This window comes from Leucopleurus acutus (genome assembly GCF_964270905.1).
Source record: "Leucopleurus acutus genome assembly, chromosome: X".
Lineage (NCBI taxonomy): Eukaryota > Metazoa > Chordata > Mammalia > Artiodactyla > Delphinidae > Leucopleurus > Leucopleurus acutus.
In genome coordinates this window covers 39333205-39352482 of record NC_139148.1, presented here as the reverse complement: position 1 = coordinate 39352482, position 19278 = coordinate 39333205, and the positions used below count along the sequence as shown (strand labels likewise).

General features: G+C 34.4%; 1 protein-coding gene across 4 annotated transcripts in view; it reads right to left on the bottom strand.

The window, feature by feature from the left end:
- Positions 1–19278, bottom strand: part of KDM6A (lysine demethylase 6A) — a 208927-nt gene that overhangs the window by 21479 nt on the left and 168170 nt on the right. For all 4 annotated transcript variants that reach the window (XM_082865264.1, XM_082865266.1, XM_082865265.1 and 1 more), the window contains 8 exons: positions 15632–15761; positions 14083–14188; positions 13078–13283; positions 10973–11037; positions 10825–10899; positions 10148–10296; positions 2833–2947; positions 135–322 (listed from right to left, as the gene is read on the bottom strand). In XM_082865264.1, the coding sequence (XP_082721390.1) occupies positions 135–322; positions 2833–2947; positions 10148–10296; positions 10825–10899; positions 10973–11037; positions 13078–13283; positions 14083–14188; positions 15632–15761 (1034 nt within the window). The remainder of the gene's footprint in view (positions 1–134; positions 323–2832; positions 2948–10147; positions 10297–10824; positions 10900–10972; positions 11038–13077; positions 13284–14082; positions 14189–15631; positions 15762–19278) is intronic.

The window sequence follows — 19278 nt, the reverse complement described above, 5'->3', positions numbered from 1 at the left end:
GAGACATTCTTCCTCCAATTTTTAGTGAGTTATATTCCAAGAAAAAAAAGAATAAACCCATCAGATAGAATCCTTTATAAACTAAAGATTTTAGTTAGTTTTTTTTTTTTTTGAAAGCATATTCTTTAAAATACCTGTAAGTGGACCAACATTCCAAGCAATGTTGTTGCACCAGCCAATAGCCTGAACCCAATGCACAGTGCCTGCATTTATCCAGACCAAATCTCCAGGTCGCTGAATAAACCTATACACTGGAACATTTGCTTCATAAAGATCTTCAAGGTTGGGCCACCAAGAACCCATTAGGAAATTCAAATTATTTCTGGAATAAGAAAAAATATTGCAAATGGATCAAGTACTTTAATAAGCTCATTATAAGACTGAAAGACATTATCAAAAGTTTTTAAAAATATGCTCATTCACTGCACTTGAAACTTTCTGCTTATGCAATAAGAAACTGCAGTATGTAAAGTGAGTGAAGTTACAGTTAGGTAGTAGATGACTAATCCAAAGATCAGTATTACTACCTTCCACTGATTTTTCAAAGATCCAAATGAAATCAAAAGCTACTTTTAAGTAACACTTATATATATTAACCTTTAATTTCATTTAACTACAGACTATTTTGATCAAACCCTTCTCCTTGGCACATTTAGAAATCTCTAACAGGTAAATGGAAGGTGGAGTTGGCATCAAGTCATCTAAATCCATAAACAGGAATGCCATGGCAGATATAAGTTCAATGTCTGAGGAAAAGCAGACTAGAAAACAGAAATGTTCTGTACTGTTGTTTTGAATCTTAAGCAGGAAAGGGAGCAGCACATCAGTCTCTGTACAGTTTTGATGACTAGTTGACTGAAACTATGCAGGTGAAAAAAAACTTCATCAAAAATAAACATACATGCATAAATAACAATCATCATCACCACCACCACCACCACTGATACTTTGGAAACATTCTAAAGATAATATTACTAAGCTTTTCCTTTAAAATCTGGCTTCTTATTCTACGTCATCATGACATGATACGAAGTATTTTTTAAACTACATACAGTGCAGAAAAACTTGCCTATAAAGCCAAATATGGTTATAAACACAAATCCTAGTCCTGCTTAACCCATGTGTTGTTATAAAATTAGAAAAAACTTTCTAACCAAAAGCAGGCAAGCAACCAAGTAAGACCACCTAATAATCAATAGCTAAGGTGAAAAAACAAAAAATCAAACTTACAAAAAAAAAAAAATCAAGCATCCTCTTTATCATATAGTCAAGTGAATGGTTATTTCATGACAGATATTATCTAAAGTCATAAAACAAACTCAACAGACATGGTCAAATCAGTTAATATCAAAGGAAGTATCCTTATGTGAAACAAAATTACACTGAAATGCAGAGGTAGCAAGTGCTATTTCTGCAACTTAGTTAAATTTACCTAACCCTTCAGACTTTTTTTTTTATTATCCACATGTTCAAGCTTTTTAGACATTATCTGCCTATTCTAATTATTCTGTATTCTCAGGTTACCTCTCTATTCAGATAGGAAAGAAAACTAAATCCTAACAATAGTCAATCCCTACTCAGAAATAATGAGCAAGGATCACTGTACTGCAGATGCAATAATATACTACTATCTCAAAGTTTAAGAAATAAAAATATTCCTGCAGCACAACAGAGATTTCCTACATGACACAGTTCTTTCTCTGCTACCACTAGATTGCTGGTCCAGTATAGATTAAAGTAGATCAGGTTATTTCATCACAGCATTTGAAACTTTAAAATTCCACATCTTGAGCTTTCTTAGATTAAAGGAAACCTATACATTAGATAGTATAGACAATAAAAGGTGATTATCTTTTGCTTGTATATAAAGCAATTTTGGATTATTATGGTTGTTTTTGCAACTATATTTACACTTCATACTAAATCAAGATATTTATGGCAATGATCTTTTAACCCAAAATTTAAATATTATAAATTAGTATGTGGAATATGTGTATAATTAGTTTTCAAAGTCTCTCACATGTAAATGTTTTTGGTGGTTTTTTCCTCTCTTTATCTTACTGCGCTGAGGGGGAATAACACCGAATGTATGTATAATTTATGTGTTTAACCATAATAATTTTCCAATTTTTAATGGAAAAAATACCAGGTTCTTAAGTAATGGAGTATTTTTTTAAAACACAATAAGACAAATAATTAAATTTAAATCAATGAAAACAATTCCAAGGTACCCTTTAACACAAGATAATTAAATGAACAGTTTCTAGGATCATAAGGAAAGGAACATTTCCACTATGTGAATTCTTTGAATTCTAGAAACAAAATCTGAAGCTGCTGTTTAAATTTTATAAAATTCCTTTATAGGAAAAGTTGTCAATGTAGTTTTAAAAAGAATTTATATCATGGTGATATAGCAAAGAGTAATACGTTCAAGCTTGTGTTATTAACCACCTATAAGGGTACTCAATTACAGAATTCCTTCCACTTCTAAAACCATTTATAGTAGAACAATTTTTCTTGGAATACAGATCTTTCACATGAACAAGTATTTACACATCAATTGTTTAATGAACCCAGTAAACAACTCAACTTTCTGCCCCCTAAATTCAAGACTATTACTACTACATGAAGCGGTTTCAAGGCATCTTTCTTAAAGTATTCCCAATAACACAAAATAATAGGTTTGTAACCAAATCATTTTATATGAATTTTCTGCTGAATGGTAAGTGAAAACTGGTTACATGCATTAGGATATCCAGCTTAGTAAGCTGCCCTTTACAGTTACTATTTTTGAATAATTATGTTTAAAGAAAATTCAGTTTGGAAACCTACTTTTCACAGAAGTCATTCAGAACACCCCAGTAACCTTCAGGAACAACAAACCATTCACAGTCACCTGGACCAATATTTATGTTAACTGAACAGAAATTGTTATTTTCTTGATGACCTGAAATGTGAAAAGAAAAAAGCAATCAGCAGACAATAAATTCTATAGAAAAATGTGTCTTTAGAAATGGAACCTTGGAAATGTTCAACAGAGAATGCTCCAGTGGTATTCAATAGTTTATCTGTATAGCATTTTTGTGTCAAGTCTAGTTTTAGAGCTGAGTTTGGTCAACTCCTAACTTATTCAGTAGGAGCTTCTGTGGAAGACAACCTAAATCATGGTTAAAAGCTTAGGTTTTGAAGCCAGGTTCCTTGGCTTAGTCATTATGTGAACCTGGGCAAGTTTCTAAACCTCTGACTCAGTTTCCTGTAAGATTTGATGATAATGATTCTGATAAGTCAATGGGTTGTTTTGAGGATCAATGAAGTAAGGACTGCTTCTAATAGTGCCTAATACATGGTATGTAATAAATATTAGCTATTATTGATTGATATTGTTACCACTTCTTACTTGTGAACTAATCCCCATTTCTCACAAGTAGTATTAGGACATCAGTAAAGAGGCAGGAAGTCTAATTTTCAAAATGTAGCTGCAGGAGTGGTATGAACAAAGATGGCAGAGCAGGGAACTTTGGGGGAACTTGCCAGAAACACACACACAAACACACACACACACAAAAATCTAGTGAAAACTGTCAGAAGCAACCTTACCAGAAATCTGGACAATAAGTCAAAGATTTATAGAAACCAAGCAACTGACAAAAAGAAAAAGTGACTTAAACACAGTAGGAGATCTTTATGTAACCTACCTTATCTCTACCTCCACCACCGGTGTGGCAGTGGACTTAAAAGAGTAGTTTGTATTGCTAGTGTGAGTGTCCCTGGTTCTGGAGGGAGCAGAGTAATCTTGTTCCCAAAGAACTGTGTTCTTCTGTTTTGTGTACACTGCAGTTTCTCCAAAAGACTGACAGAAGGGACTTCTCTTTGTTTCACCTACCTCAGTACTCTATCAGGGCAAAGCATTTCAATGGAGGAGGAGCCCCCCCAAAACACTGTAAGACTAAAGAACAAGCTGATACCACCAAGGACAAAAACAAAACAAACAAAATAACCAGTTGGGGCAAACAATAGACATGCCAAAGGCTTGGAAGGAAAAGCTGGGGAGTGAAATTTTAGGGGAATAAAGGCTTTGAAAAGTCCCTGTGTATACTGTAGAATTTAGAAGCCAAACGCATACGCAGGGCAAGAGGTATGCTCAGAAAAAAACCTAAGAAGACCATAAACTAACCTCTCGCTGACCTTTGGGCTCAGTGCAAGCAAGGAAGTAAAAGCTAACGTAGAGTTGTAAGCAGCATGGCTAAGTATAGAAGGAGTGACTCAAAATGGAGGCAATCGGGACTTCCCTGGTGGTCCAGTGGGTAAGACTCTGCACTCCCAATGCAGGGTCCCCGGGTTTGATCCCTGGTCCAGGAACTAGATCCCACATGCATATGCTGCAACTAAGAGTTCGCATGCCGCAACTAAGAAGCCCATGTGCCACAACTATGAAGCCGCATGCCACGACTAAAAGATCTCGAGTGCCACGATGAAGACCTGGCGCAGCCAAAGTAAAATAAATAAATAAATAAATAAATAAATAAATAACATGGAGGCAATCTGCAAAGACCTAGAGAATTCTTTTTTCTTTTTCCCACTCTGCTTTCCTTTTTTGGCCACCAGGCATTTAAAGAAATCCCTGTCATATCATGGCTGAGATAATTAACAGAAAGGAGACTTCAGTGCCCACACACGACAAGGAATACAGTCTTTGCAAAAATAGTGTGAATACTATATATAAAATAGGTAACTAACAAGGATAACTAGTAACTACTGTGTAACTCTACTCAATACTCTGTAATGGCCTATATGAGAAAACAATCTAAAAAAGAGCAGATATACGTATATGTATAACAGAAAAAAAAAATAGTGTGGAAAGTCACTAAACAAAGAGATGACTATAGCCCACAGCAAGCAACAACAACAAATCTTAGAGAGGAGAATCTGATTTCTGTAACTGCTGCATCATAATATTCAAAATGTCAAAACACTAGCAGAGCACTATGCTAAAGGTACAAAGACTTCAGAGACTACATGACTACATCCTACAGAGAATATACTCAAATACCTGAAGTCAGTTTTCAACAAAAAATCACGAGGCATGTAAAGTAACAAGAAAGTATTGTTCTGTCACCAAAAGAAAAGGAAAAAAAAAGAAAGAAAGAAATTAACAAAAGCTATTCCTGAAAAGGCACAGACACTGGACTTACTAGGCAAACACTTTATATCAACTATCTTAAAATATGTGTAAAGAGCTAAAGAAAACCATGTAAAAGAACAAAAAGAGGGACCTCCCTGGTGGTGCAGTGGTTAAGAATCCACCTGCCAATGCAGGGGACACGTGTTCGAGCCCTGGTCCGGGAAGATCCCACATGCTGCGGAGCAACTAAGCCCGTGCGTCACAACTACTGAAGACCGCGCACCTAGAGCCCGTGCTCTGCAGCAAGAGAAGCCACCGCAATGAGAAGCCTGCGCGCTGCAACAAAGAGTAGCCCCCACTCACCACAACTAGAGAAAGCCTGCACAAAGCAACGGAGACCCAACGCAGCTGAAAAAATAAATTGAAAAAAAAGAACAAGGAGAATGATATCTCAACAAACAGATTATCAATGAAGAGACAGAAATCATAATAAGGAAGGAAATAAATGAAGCTGGAAAATATAATAAATGAAATGAATTCACTAGTGGGCTTCTCAACAGCAGATGTGAACAGGCTAAAGAAAGAATCAGCAAACTTATAGATAGGTCAAATGAAACTATACATTCTGGGGAGAAGAAAGCAAACAATGAAAAAAAATTCACAGACCCTAAGAGACCTGTGCGACATCATCAAATATGCTAACATATGCACTGTGGGAGTCCCAGAGGAAGAAGAGAAAAGGGCAGTAAGGATATTTGAAGAAATGATGGTCAAAAACTTCCCAAATTTGACAAATGACATGAATCTACATATCCAAGAAGCTCAAGGAACTCTAGGAAAGATAAACTCAAAAAGATCCACACTAAGACACATTAATAATCAAGCTGTAGAAACGCAAAGAAAATCTAGCAAGAAGGAAAAGAGAAGTGACTGTCATATATATGGATCATCAATAAAATAGCTGGTTTCATATCAGAAACCATGGAGGCCAGAAAGCAACGGCTTAACACATTTAAATTGCTGAAAGGAAAAAAAAAATTAACCAAGAATCTGGCAAAACTATTCTTCAAAAATAAAAGAGAATCTAGTCAATCTGCTCTATAAGAAATGCTAGAGTTTTTCAGGTTGAAATGAAAGAATATAAGACAGTAACTCAAAGCCCTATGAAGAGATAAAGGACCACAGTAAAGATAACTACGTAAGCTGAAGACTCACATTCCAATTTTGAAACTTACCTCAAAGGTAGAGTAATCAAACCTGTGTGGTATTGACATTAAGACAGAGATATAAATCAGTGGAAAAACATCAAGATTCCAGAAATAAACCCATACATCTATGGTCAACTGATTTTCAACAAGGGTATCAAGATCATTTAACAGAGGAAAAACTAGTCTTTCCAACAAATGGTGCTGGGACAACAGGATAGCTATATGTAAAAGAATACTGTTGGACCCTTAGCTCATACCATACCCAAAAATCTAACTCAAAATGGATCAAAGATCTAAATGTAAGAGCTAGAACTATAAAAATCTAAGAAGAAAACATAGAGGCAAATCTTTACAACTCTGGATTTGGCAATGGTTTCTTAGATACAAACCAAAAGCATAAGCAACCAAAGGAAAAATGAATAAATTGAACTTCATCAAAATTTAAAACTTTAGTGCATCAAAGGACACAATCAAGAGAGTGAAATGATAACCTACAAAATGGGAGCAAGTACTGCAAATCATGTATCTGATAAAGAATTAATATCCAGAATATATAAAGAACTCTTGCAACTCAACAACAAAAGGACAAACAACTCAATTAAAAAATGAAGAAAGAACCTGACACTCATTTCCCCCAGAGTAGATATACAAATGGACAACAAGCACATGAAAATCAAAACCATAATGAAAAAACATGTCATATCTGCTAGGTCAGCCATAATAAGAAAAAAATGGAAAATAATCAATGCAGGTGAGGATGTGGAAAAACTGGAACCTTTGCACACTGCTGTCAGGAATGTAAAATGTTGCAGCTGCTGTAGAAAGCAGTTTGGAAGTCCTCAAAAAGTTAAATATAGAATTGCTATATGACCCAGCAATTCTAATTCTAGGTATATAACCAAAAGAAGTGGAAACAGGTATTCGAACAAAATCTTGTACATGAATGTTTATAGAAACACTGTAGTCACAACAGCTAAAGTGGAAGCATCCCAAATGCTCCTCAAGTGATGAATGGATAAAAAATGTTCTATATCCATATGATGGAATATTATTCGGCCATAAAAAGAAACGAACCATTGATACAATATGGACAAACCTCAAAAACATGCTAAGTGAAAGAAGCCAGACACAAAAGGCAACATATTGTATGATTCCATTCATATGAAACATCCAGAACAGGTAACTCTATACAGCCAGAAAGCAGACTAGGCGTTGCGAGGGGCTGAGAGGAAGTGGGGAAATGGGATGACTACTTAATGGGTATGGGGTTTCCTTTTGGGCTGATGAAAATGTCTTGGAACTACACAGAGGTGATGGCTACACAGCACAGTGAATGTACTAAATGTGACTGAACTGCACACTTCAAAGGGGTTACTTTTGTTATGTGACTTTTACCTCAATAAAGAAAAATGTAGTTGCTCTTGCCATACCCTGTCTGTGCACACCACACCCTGACTCTTCTATATATCATAGTATGATGTGAAGACAGTACTCTTAATACTTACAACTGTCTCTTACCACAGGTAAATGGCTGGAATTGTCCATGGCATGGACTCCAAATAAAATTTACCTCTAATTAAAACTAGAGATGTTGGGACCCCATCATCTTATTAAAAACCTTTCAGGATAGAGCCTGAGAGCATCTCTAGTTTAGAACATAGACTGATCATAAAGTCCATTAAAGCAGGTAACATACCTATCTAGGTAACTCCAGGAACGAAGTGTTTGCCCCATGAAAAAGTATTCAAAATAATTTTTAAAAACTGAATGGAACTAATTAACATTTCTTCTAATACCAAGTTGTCTAATACAGTAACTGACCTGAAATATGGTAATATGAACTGAGATGTGCAGCAACTGCAAAGTACATACTGGATTTCAAAGACAATATAAAAAGGGGGGGAAGTCCCAATAATTTTTATACTGATTATATGTTAAAATGATAATATTTAGATATATCTGGGTTAAAATTAATTTCACCTCTTTCTTTTTACATTAATGTTACTATAAAATTTTAAGTCATATATGTGACTTGCATTATATTTCTATTGGACAGCACTACCCTAAGGGAATTCTTTAGAGAATTCTTTAACGTTCCATAGGACACTTCTGAAAAACTAATACCCTGTATATAAACCAACCAAAAAAACCCCCAACAGTCTAGACACAAGTGACAAAGTGATCTATCAAGTTTGCTTTCCCCTTGATCTGTAATGAAAAACGGCATTCTTTGATGTGGGGATAATACTATTTGCATAAAATAATTGAAATTGATGAGAGAAAATTTCGGTTGAGATGAATCTTAATAGAACCAGTCCAATACTACATGCATAAGAAAAATGAACTCTAGAGAGTTCAAATAACTTGCTTAGCATTTACACTGGAATCTAAATGACAGAGCAGGGAGTAGATAGGTCTTCTGCCATTTATTCCAGAACTGTTTCCACTTTATCCAATTATGGATAAAATATCACAAAATTAGGCTTCCAATGGCCTGAGGACAAAAACTACAGCCTAATCCTGGCTGTACATTAGAATCCTCTGGAGAACTTTTTTTTTTTTTTTTAAATATGGACGCCTGGGGCTTCCCTGGTGGCGCAGTGGTTGAGCGTCCACCTGCTGATGCTGGGGACATGGGTTCGTGCCCCGATCCGGGAAGATCCCACATGCCGCAGAGCGGCTGGGCCTGTGAGCCATGGCCGCTGAGCCTGCGCTCCGCAACGGGAGAGGCCACGGCAGTGAGAGGCCCGTGTACCGCAAAAATAAATAAATAAATAAAATATGGATGCCTGGATCCCAATCTCCAGATATTAGTCAACTATATATTTTTTAAAACTTTACCAGAAGATTCTAATGAGCAGCCAGAACCGGGAACCACTGACCTACGTTACCCAGACGCAAACATAGACCTATCCTGAAACAATTTTTTAGCTACAATTAAATAAGCAGGTAATAAAGAAGGAAGCGATCTGTCTTCAAACCATGGCTACTTCAAGTAGCAAACAAGCACATGAGGGTGATATGCTGCCTGTAGGCACTGGTATAACTGAACTCGTTATTACCAACACCCATCCTAATTGTTAAATATTTTGAACATCACCCTGTGAAATTTCATGTCAATTAAAGGGAGCACAAAAAAGATGATACATTAGTATCGGACAGAATTTTAAGTCTAAAACCAATGTAACTTCATTTTACAAATGGAGAGAAAAAAAAAAGACCCAGAGAAGAAATGTGACTTGCCAAAGTGACAAGCCTAGTTAGTGGTAAAGTCTGGACTAGATACTATGGTGAGTCTAGTAATGTCTCCACATCAAGTGTCGCTGTAAACTATACATTGTAACCCAATAAGACGATTGCAACCTACACCTTCTTTTTTAAATGAAATAGAATGGAATAGATTAGAAAATGTATTGTTCTATGAAAATGTTTTTGTATACATACATGTGCACTAGGTCATAATATAAAATATATTTCTTATTGTGATTGTGGTAAAAATAAGTTTAGAAAAAACTGTCACACTGCAGTAGATGGGATCAAAAATAGTCTTTAAGTCACAGGGACTTGTTTTCCCAGGAGTGTTCCAATGACCGTGTTTCCAGATTACACTGCTATTGTTTCAGGGATATTACATTTCAAAAAAGATACTACCAAGTGGAAAAATCTTAATAATCTAAGCTCAGTTAAAGAGCCAAATCTTGTAATAGAAATAAGCCTTTCAGTTTCATTCATTATAAATGGAAAGAATCCAGTTCTCTTTTTCATGTTTCACATTTTGATCAATTTGTGTGTCAATATGTTAGTTCATAAAAGTTACCTGGTGTTCTACTTCCTGGAACTCTCATGTATAGCTGAACTGTGTTCATACCCAGTATGGTATGACCAACGTGGCTTAGAAGATTTCCTGCTGATACGACACGCACAAAAGCAGGAAGTTTAGTCAGCTCATGTAGCTGCAACTTCCACCTGCAATAAAGTATCATATCAGATCAAGAGTGAAACCCTGCTATAAATATTTGTAGAAGTTAACCATTTCTTCAAAAATCTTGTGTTCCAATCAGAAAAATAATCAAATCTATAAATATTTTACTTTTGCATAGGAAACCCTGGAATGCTTAAACTTTTTAATTTTGCAAAGAAAACTTCCTAACAAAAAGCGTAAAAATTATTAAGTAAATAAAAGAAAAAACTGACTTCCCTATTTTTATAATTGTTGTATAATTCTATTTTATAAATATATTTTATATAATTATAAATATAATTTTATGGTTGTATAACTACATATAGAAAGGTCTTGATGAAAATTTGTACAAGAGTTTTAAGTCAAAGAAAATAATCACAAAGCCTAGCAAAAATAATTTGGCTAAAACTTGTATATCAACTTAGAAAAATGACAAGGAACAAAACAGAAGAGAAAGTTGTAGAAAATTCTCAGTCTTGCTAATAGGAAACCTCTTTGCATCAGTTCACAGAAACACTACTATGAAGACTTACTTTTTGTCATCAGACAGGTCAATGTTGGTCCCAAACTTTATGGTTTTAAAGGGTCCTTTCCTTCTCCTCCCAGAACTTAAAAAGAGAGATAATATTAGAAACATGCCTTTTAAACAGAAATACTAAGTGGACTTTACAAATGACTTACTTATCTGAAGACGTAGATTCATTATCTGAGTGGTCTTTATGGTGACTTCTTTTCTCATTTTCTTCCTATAGATTAAGCAAAAAGCAATCCAGTTTAATATGTATTCTACAACCAGATATCCTTTCCATCATACAATTGAAAAGTTTACATATAGATCAGTGGTGTTACCTACAGACCTCTTTCACATGAAAATTTCTTCAAAGACCACATTAAATAGAAAGCCAAGAAAAGTCAAAGCTCACTGGCATGGTATCCAACCTCCTCCATAGGCCACAAAGTTATCCTGAGTTCTTCCTTATTAATATTCTTCTATAAGGGGAAAAACTAGAGATTCTCATTCTTGGCCCATTTTCAAGAGAAGAAATTTAAGGAAAGTTGAGAGGCCTAAGAAGCGTCAATCTTGATTATAAATTTCCTAAACTAACAGAGGTGTGTGCGTGTGTATGTAGCTATATATGTATGGAATACATAGGGAAGAGGGGAGGGTAAGATGTTCTCTATTCTTTATTACAGACAAATGGAAGAAGTTCTTCCTGGGTTAAATCTTTTCTTTCCCCCACAATGAATTATACATGAATGATAAACATTTACAACATTATTAAGTAAATTAAGTATTGGATAAATATAGGTGCCTTTCAATGAAAATATTACTATTATTTATGATTTCTGTGTCACAGACATGGTATCTCTTAATACTGTCCTACGATTTCTGAGTTAACTATACTTAGTGACATTTTGGTCTCCCTCCTTCTAAATGTATATGTTTTTTAAACATTTGTCAAATTTTCCACACATAATGGTCCATACCTCCAAGGCACATATAAGAAATCACTGTTTCTTTGATTATGGATCCCTTTCCATTTAAGTACCGTGCCTCTCATCTTCTTCTTCCAAATACTCCTTTGATGATCTCTGAATCCTGCTTACTATCTGTTCTTTTCTGACCGTAATACTACCACAGAGTTGAAGTATCTCAAAAGTCTGAACCAGAGAGACTTATATGGACAACAAATTCACTGCAACTTGTGAAAGTTGCAGGATAGTTTTTATTAAATGAATTTCTCTATAGGATATGGGGAGTGGTAGTAAAAAAGGAACACAAATATATGACTAGCAGGTACAAATGTTGCCTTGATTGAAAATGTGAACTTGAAAATTTTAAACAGAGATAAGCAAATCTAATGAACTACAAATTAAAGACTTGCAGGCGCATATTAAATTTCAGCTGTGGGATATGTACAGAACAACTTAGTACAGATAAGTGTTTGAGTAATACATTTAATAAACTCACTTTTATGGATGTTTTATGTTCATTCATAGGAGAATTCAAAGTTCTCACTTCATTGCTGAAGGATTTTAATAATGCCTCATTGCTGAAAGTCCTATGAGTCTTTTAATAGTAATCCTGATTATTTTTCAAAGTTTTATTCTTTTATTTTCTGTATATTTTGAAATAATTTTTGCCTCTCCTGGAGTTCTCTCTTTCAAACCGAGATGGGTAATGCTTCCTGGGGGAGTTATATATCAGATAATACTAACCTGGTAGAGTTTAATGGGAAGGAATAAGACAAGGGACTCTGCAAGCATAAAGCAAACTTAAGATTTAGTTTATCATCTAATATCAGTGGTTCCCAATCAGGGATAATTTTGCCCTGCAGGGCACATTTGGCATGTCTGGACACATTTTTGATTGTCATAACTGGGATAGGGGTTAAGGGGTGTGCTATGGACATCTAGAAGGTAGAGGCCAGGGATGCTACTAAATATTCTACAATACACAGGACAGCTCCCCACAACAAAGAATTACCCAACCCAAAATGTGAATAACGCCAAGGTTAAGAAACCCTTCTCTAAACAGAAATATCCCAGAAATGAGGGAGACATCTCACTAGAAAGTAACAATATTTATCAACCCATAGGTTTGCTTAGACTTAGTAGTAAGAGCAAACCGGATAGAACTTATAAAGTATGTTATAATAATAAACTATTTTATATAACATAAAATGAGATGTTTACAAAAGTAAAGCGCCCTTTCAAAGTAAACTATAAAATAATAAAACAAATGATCTCTAAAATAAAATAATCTTCAGGAAATAAATACTTACTCTCAATGATTCCTGGAAAGAGGAGGCCTGGTACTGTGCATATTTAGCAATTGTAGTATGAGATCGATTACTTTCACAGTGCCAGATTTTCTTCGTTCCAGTGGGATCCCAGTTTTCATCTGCTGGCTGCAACAACTGTGTCCTCACTTCCACCATGTGTTCATTGTTAGCTTCTACCAAAGTTTTGGTAGAGAAAAGTCCCAGGTCTTCATAAATAAATAAATGTAGTTAATAAATAAAAATTATATTTGGAATAATGTTTTTTAACGTCTTTACTGGAGTATAATTGCTTTACAGTGTTACTTTCTGCTGTATAACAAAGTGAATCAGCTATATGCATACATATATCCCCATATCCCCTTCCTCTTGCATCTTCCTCCCACCCTCATATATACACTACCAAATGTAAAATAGAGAGCTAGTGGAATAATATTTTTAAAGTGTGTTTTTTTTTTTTTTAAAGAAAAAAAAGGAAAATGTTTCATGGTGCTCTATCCAATCCCCCTAAAAACTAACCAGGAACTCTGCACACCCTGAGCTTTGTGCCAGATTTGCACAACCATACGCTGAAGCCCTGGACCTAATCGTCATGCCATCAACAGAAGGAGAATAATCAAGGGGCCAGGGGCTAAAGATTCACTTGTTTATTCAATCTCTGCAGGTGACAGGAACCACTTAGGGGGCTACAGTACTTATTAGTAATATCAAATTTTACCTATATTTTATCTTAAAAATTTCTTCTATTAGTCAACCTAAATTATAATTATATAACTGGATGAAAATAAAAGCTAAATTAAAACAACAAAAGTTAATTTAACCATTATCATCGTATCTTCAAGTTATGGATTAAAGAAGTAATAAGTACTCTTTCTCTCTCTCACACTCATTAAAATGAAAATGCGAAAAACTACAAAAGAATAGAAAAAAGTTTCTGCCAGTGCTTTAGAAGTTAATAGACAGTAAAGGAAATATATACACTTTTCCTTTTTCTTATTTAAAGCTTACCCAACTTAAGAGCTCCAGCAAGGCCACGTATTACTGTAACAGGGTTGTTTGGATTTGTACAAAATTGGTGTAATGGAGGAAAGAAAGCATCACGTTTATTTTCCAACTGTAAAATTAAAACGTATTGTTAGATCTCCATAAAGCAGACCTTTTAGAAAATATTACGCCAAATTTATATTCATTATTTACTGCAATTTAAATAAATAATACATCCTATGTGTCGTTATTCCTGTTTTATGTTTTATAGCATTTTATCACTATGTCTTTTGATTCTAATTGTAATTAGTAACCACATACATTTCTCTTGTCCATTGTATCTTGAACAAAATACGTGGGAGAGATACAGAAGAAAGTCCTATCACATGCTACAATGTGGATGAATCTTGAAGACACTTTAAGTGAAAATAAACCAGTTACAAAAAGAAAAATTGTGTATAATTTCACTTATATGAGGTATCTAAAGTAGTCAAATTCATAGAAACAGAAAGTAAAGTGGTGGTTATCAGGGGCTGGGGAGACCAGGGAAGAGGGAGCTGTTTTTTAATGTGTATAGAATTTCAGATTTGCCAGATGAAAATGTTCTGGAGAGCTGTTTTGAAACAATTAGAATATACTTAACACTATGGAACTGTACACTTAAAAATGGTGAAGATGATACATTTTATGTTATGTGGTTTTTCTCTTATCACAAAAGAGAGGGAAAAAATCAGTATTTAAAATAATATTACCAAAATGAAAGCAGGCTGAAGAAGACAACCCGTAAAATAAATAATAATTTTGCATTTTCCCCCCTCAGACCTCAGTATAAAAGTTTTATTACACGTGTATCCCAGTGCTTCCCTTACATACTAAAGGATTAATATGATAAACAGTTGGCTCCTGGAGGGTGAAAATAGGGTCAAATCTCCAAAAACACTCAATAGTTTAAAATTTCTTCATTTGGGGTAGAAGTGGGAAGATGGAAGGAAATGGGGTAGGAGGACCTATTTCAGAGAAACATAAATAAGAGTTGCTTTGATTGAACTCTTATCAACTTCCTATACCACATGTCTAAATGTCCATTAAGTAAAAGTAATCCCCAGTTTTAAATAATCTATTAAGCTTTTTAATGACATATTTATTATCACATTTTATGTTCTCGAACACTTTTTTTTGAAGGTAAATATCTTTTTTTTTTGGTAGATGTATAAACAGAATGAATGTTAAGATCCTTACAACTAGTAGAATGCAGATTTAAAACACAGCTTACGCAAAAAGAAGTTACACTTTTAGGTAGTTTTTGCCTAAATCTGCTCAAAATTGGGTGCAGTAAAAAGTATTTCTCACTACTGTAATGTAATCGCAGTTAATAGCTGAGAAGGCACGTTTTAAATGCTATTACAAAATCTTTTTGAATATATCATTTTTTTCCCCAAAACATTCAAGCTGCTGCCAATAATTCTGAAGTTTCCTAAAGGGCATCCATATTGATTTAAAGCAAGATTTTATGAAAGACAGGTAGGTGCAAACACTGGTTTGATTTACTTCTAGTCAGTCAATTCAGACTCACATAAATACTAGGTGTAGGTGGATTCAACTTGTCCTTTGGCAAGGGAGGGTATGGTGAAGATGGTGGTCTTGGAGGCGGACATTTATCCAATAAAATGCTACTGTTAGATAAGCCATTTTTACCTAGATTCCTTAAAAAAAGAAGAAGGGAGAATAAATCAGCTGTACATCTATTTAGAAAACAGAAAAAAAAATCCTGAATTAAGTCCTAATTAAATTACTGGGTAGTTGCACAAATCCATGAGATTTGGACCCACCAGGAAGAAACTGAGAACAATTATTCATTTTAGTAATTACTTAGCTTGATTCCTATATCTCCCACTGAAGAAAAGTAATAGAAAAGATACTAAAACACATGAATTATTGATGACATTTCCTTATTTCACTGGTAATTTTCCAATATATTTTCTTTACCTGAAGAACAAACACAAACTCCAGTTTTCTCTCCACCAACTTCCACCATCAGATTCTTTCCATTAAATGTGAAAACAATAACTTGACCAAAAAAGGTCTATTCTAGGTAATAGTAAAAACAGAATATATCTCTCTTTCTATGTCTCATCTTAATAACTATAACTGGAATATCTTAATGACAATTCTTAAACCTGAAAAGACCTTTTCCTTTCTTTTCTCAAATGTTGGAAAGAATTTTCCGTGTAACTCCTTGGCAAAATTCAGCAAGACTCCAACCTATTAAATTTTATAGCTAATTATACCAATTTTTAAAATGAGGCATATAGTTGCTATCCATTAGCTGACACTCTATATAATTATTACTTACTAGTATTTGGTGTTTCTTTTTCTTTAATGAAGGTATTATGTTTGTTAAATTACAGATTATTAAAATATGGTAGAATTATTCCCAAACTGCAATTCTTTTAGTGTAAGAAAGAAAAAGAAAGATATTTCCAATTTCCTAATGTTTCTACCTAACTCAGAAAATCAGCAAGATATAATTTTGAGCTTTCAAATCATTCCAGAGTAACTAACCTACCTCACCCAATTATTACAAGTTCAAAACTAATCATTAAACTATCAAATACTCTTAATATGTTAAAATTTCAGATAAGAATTTCAAAACTGTAATTATGGTAGGGAGTTTAAAACTTAGTAATTTTATTTACTGAAGAAGGCACTAGCAAATTTGCATCATTAATAATAGAATAAAGGTTGAATCAAAATTAATTTTTCTTATTTTGCTATGTTTTTCTAGCAGTGGAATTTTGTAGCTTTTGTAGCACTGGAAAAACCTTACAATCAGCCTGTTTTGGTTGGCTCTAATGAAAACTAAGGCTTGAAATTTCACTGTTAACACACTTTTGAGATGTTACACTATAGCATCACGGTGACCCTTTTTAAATTTTCTCAACTCGAGTAAAAACAAGAGTTCAAGACAAGTATCAAAGAATGAATTAAGTTTAAAATAACTTTTTTTTTTAAAAGTACGTGAAAATAGTCATTAAAGTGAAATTTTAAGTTCAACTTAACATTTAAGGTTAAAGGTTAAATAAATGAATATTCTACTCATTACCAGCTTTCAATGTATCTCTCCACAAAGTAGGAGTGCCCTGTACATTTAAAGATAGACATGACATCTAACCTCTTAAATTTAGGTACAAAATTGGTATTAACTTATAAACTCCACGGCAGTAGAAAATACTTGGCTGGGACTAGTAAGGAAACAATTCAATTATCATTAAACCAATGCCAAGATAAAACATTCACTTACAATTTCCACATAAATAATTAAGTTTTCATGCTGAATTGTGTATCTACCACTCTTCAACTTTAGAATTTAAACAAAATATGACTCCAAATACATAAAATTTGTTTGCCAGAGCAGGAGATGGACATACTGTATAGTACTAATTAATATTTTAAGGAATTGGACCAAGTATTTTAAGGATATGGACCAAGTATTAAAACTGTACCATAAAAGAGCATCTCATACTAGTTAAACATGACACAAAAATTTAAGCTTCTACAACATTCTGGACATTGAGAAATGAGGCTAGAAAATAGAGTGTGATTGATTAGCAGAATTCTGCTTCTGTCATTTCTACAATTCTGTAACAATTAAAAGAAAAAAAGCAAATGGGAAAGTAAATAAAACAAAGAAAGCTGTAGCTGCCTTTATTTTAAAATAGAAAAAAAAAGTGAGGCATGACTAAGGGAGCTGAAATTGACTCAACCATTGAATGCTGCAATTACAATTTTTAAACAAAAAGGAAGCCGAAGTATTGTAACTGCCTTCTGATGTATAGCACTGACCACAAAGATGAACCCAACAAAAAGTCAGATTAAAAATAGCGAACACTTTAAAGACTAACCACATATGTGAAAATAAGAGGGTACTTGAGAATGCACTATGCAATCAAACTGTATCTAGCAGTTTCTTACTGTATTTCAAACATTGATTCCCTGCCTATTGAGGTCAAGTCTGGAACAAACAGGAACTTCCCTTAAGGAACTGATGATGTAGGTAGCTGTCTATATAGTGACTATAACCTTTTTCCACTGAAAATGCTAACGCAAAGATAGAGATGTGGATAACAGGAACAGACTTTATCTTCTGAACACGTAAATGCCCAACACTTTATAATACTTCAAGCCAAATAATGAATTTGATAATAATGAATTTTAATACAATAATCCAAAGTGGAGAAAGGCATTAAAGTTAAAGAAGCAGGTGCTGGAAAGGATTTAGACAATATCCCATTTTAAATCCTTTTCTCCCATCTTGAAACTCTTTCCCTGAGCAAAGTAGAGTAAGAAGAAATTAGTCATTGCCCAACTATTTTAAATTTTGGCTTAAACTTAATTTCAAATTCACCCTCATCATTTGGTAGAGAAATGAAACCGTGCTCTGTAGATAAACTGACCTACACTTTAATTATCTTTTGTTATGAAGTTCCTACACCAGAAACATCAAGTCTCTTGCACCTATGTCACTTTCCCCTTCTAAGTTCTGGACCCCTGCCCAGCTCAGGACACTACCAACAGAACAGAAATGGCAAACAACATGACACATACCATTTGCCACCTTGACTTTTCTCTAAGCCTCAGGAGATTTTTATCTCCACTTTATCAGAGCATTTTTTTCTTGTCTCTTCATTAATAAACTGAGGCCTAAATTTACTGAAATAACCCAAGCAACCCCACAGGTCTACAGTGTTTTGGTGTATCTAGCTACTACAAATTGTCTTTAAGAGTTAAGAGCTGAAAATAAATCTCTAAAAATGTACTTTAAAATTCTGAAGTCAACATTTATATACACCTCAAAACTGAGATGGAAAAGAGTATAATCTTTAATATATTAAACACCATCACACCTAGTTACCCACAGCATAAGACTTTATTAATGAAAACTTAAGGTAACTGCTACTGTATACTGTTTATAACTTGTACCTCCATGGAACTCTTTCTGACAATATTCTTCCAGAATACCCTCAGGTCCCATACGGTCCATGATGTTAGTTTTGGACCGCTACATTTCCCCCCATTTTCTAGCAACTTTCCTGAGACTATAGCGAATAGAAGAGGGAGGAAGACCCTGCTCCAGCAGAGTGGCAGCAGCACTACCTAGGAAATGGGACAGAGGTCCCAGCAGCTGAGTGGAGAGCAGGTAGAGGGCAGTACAAATTGGCA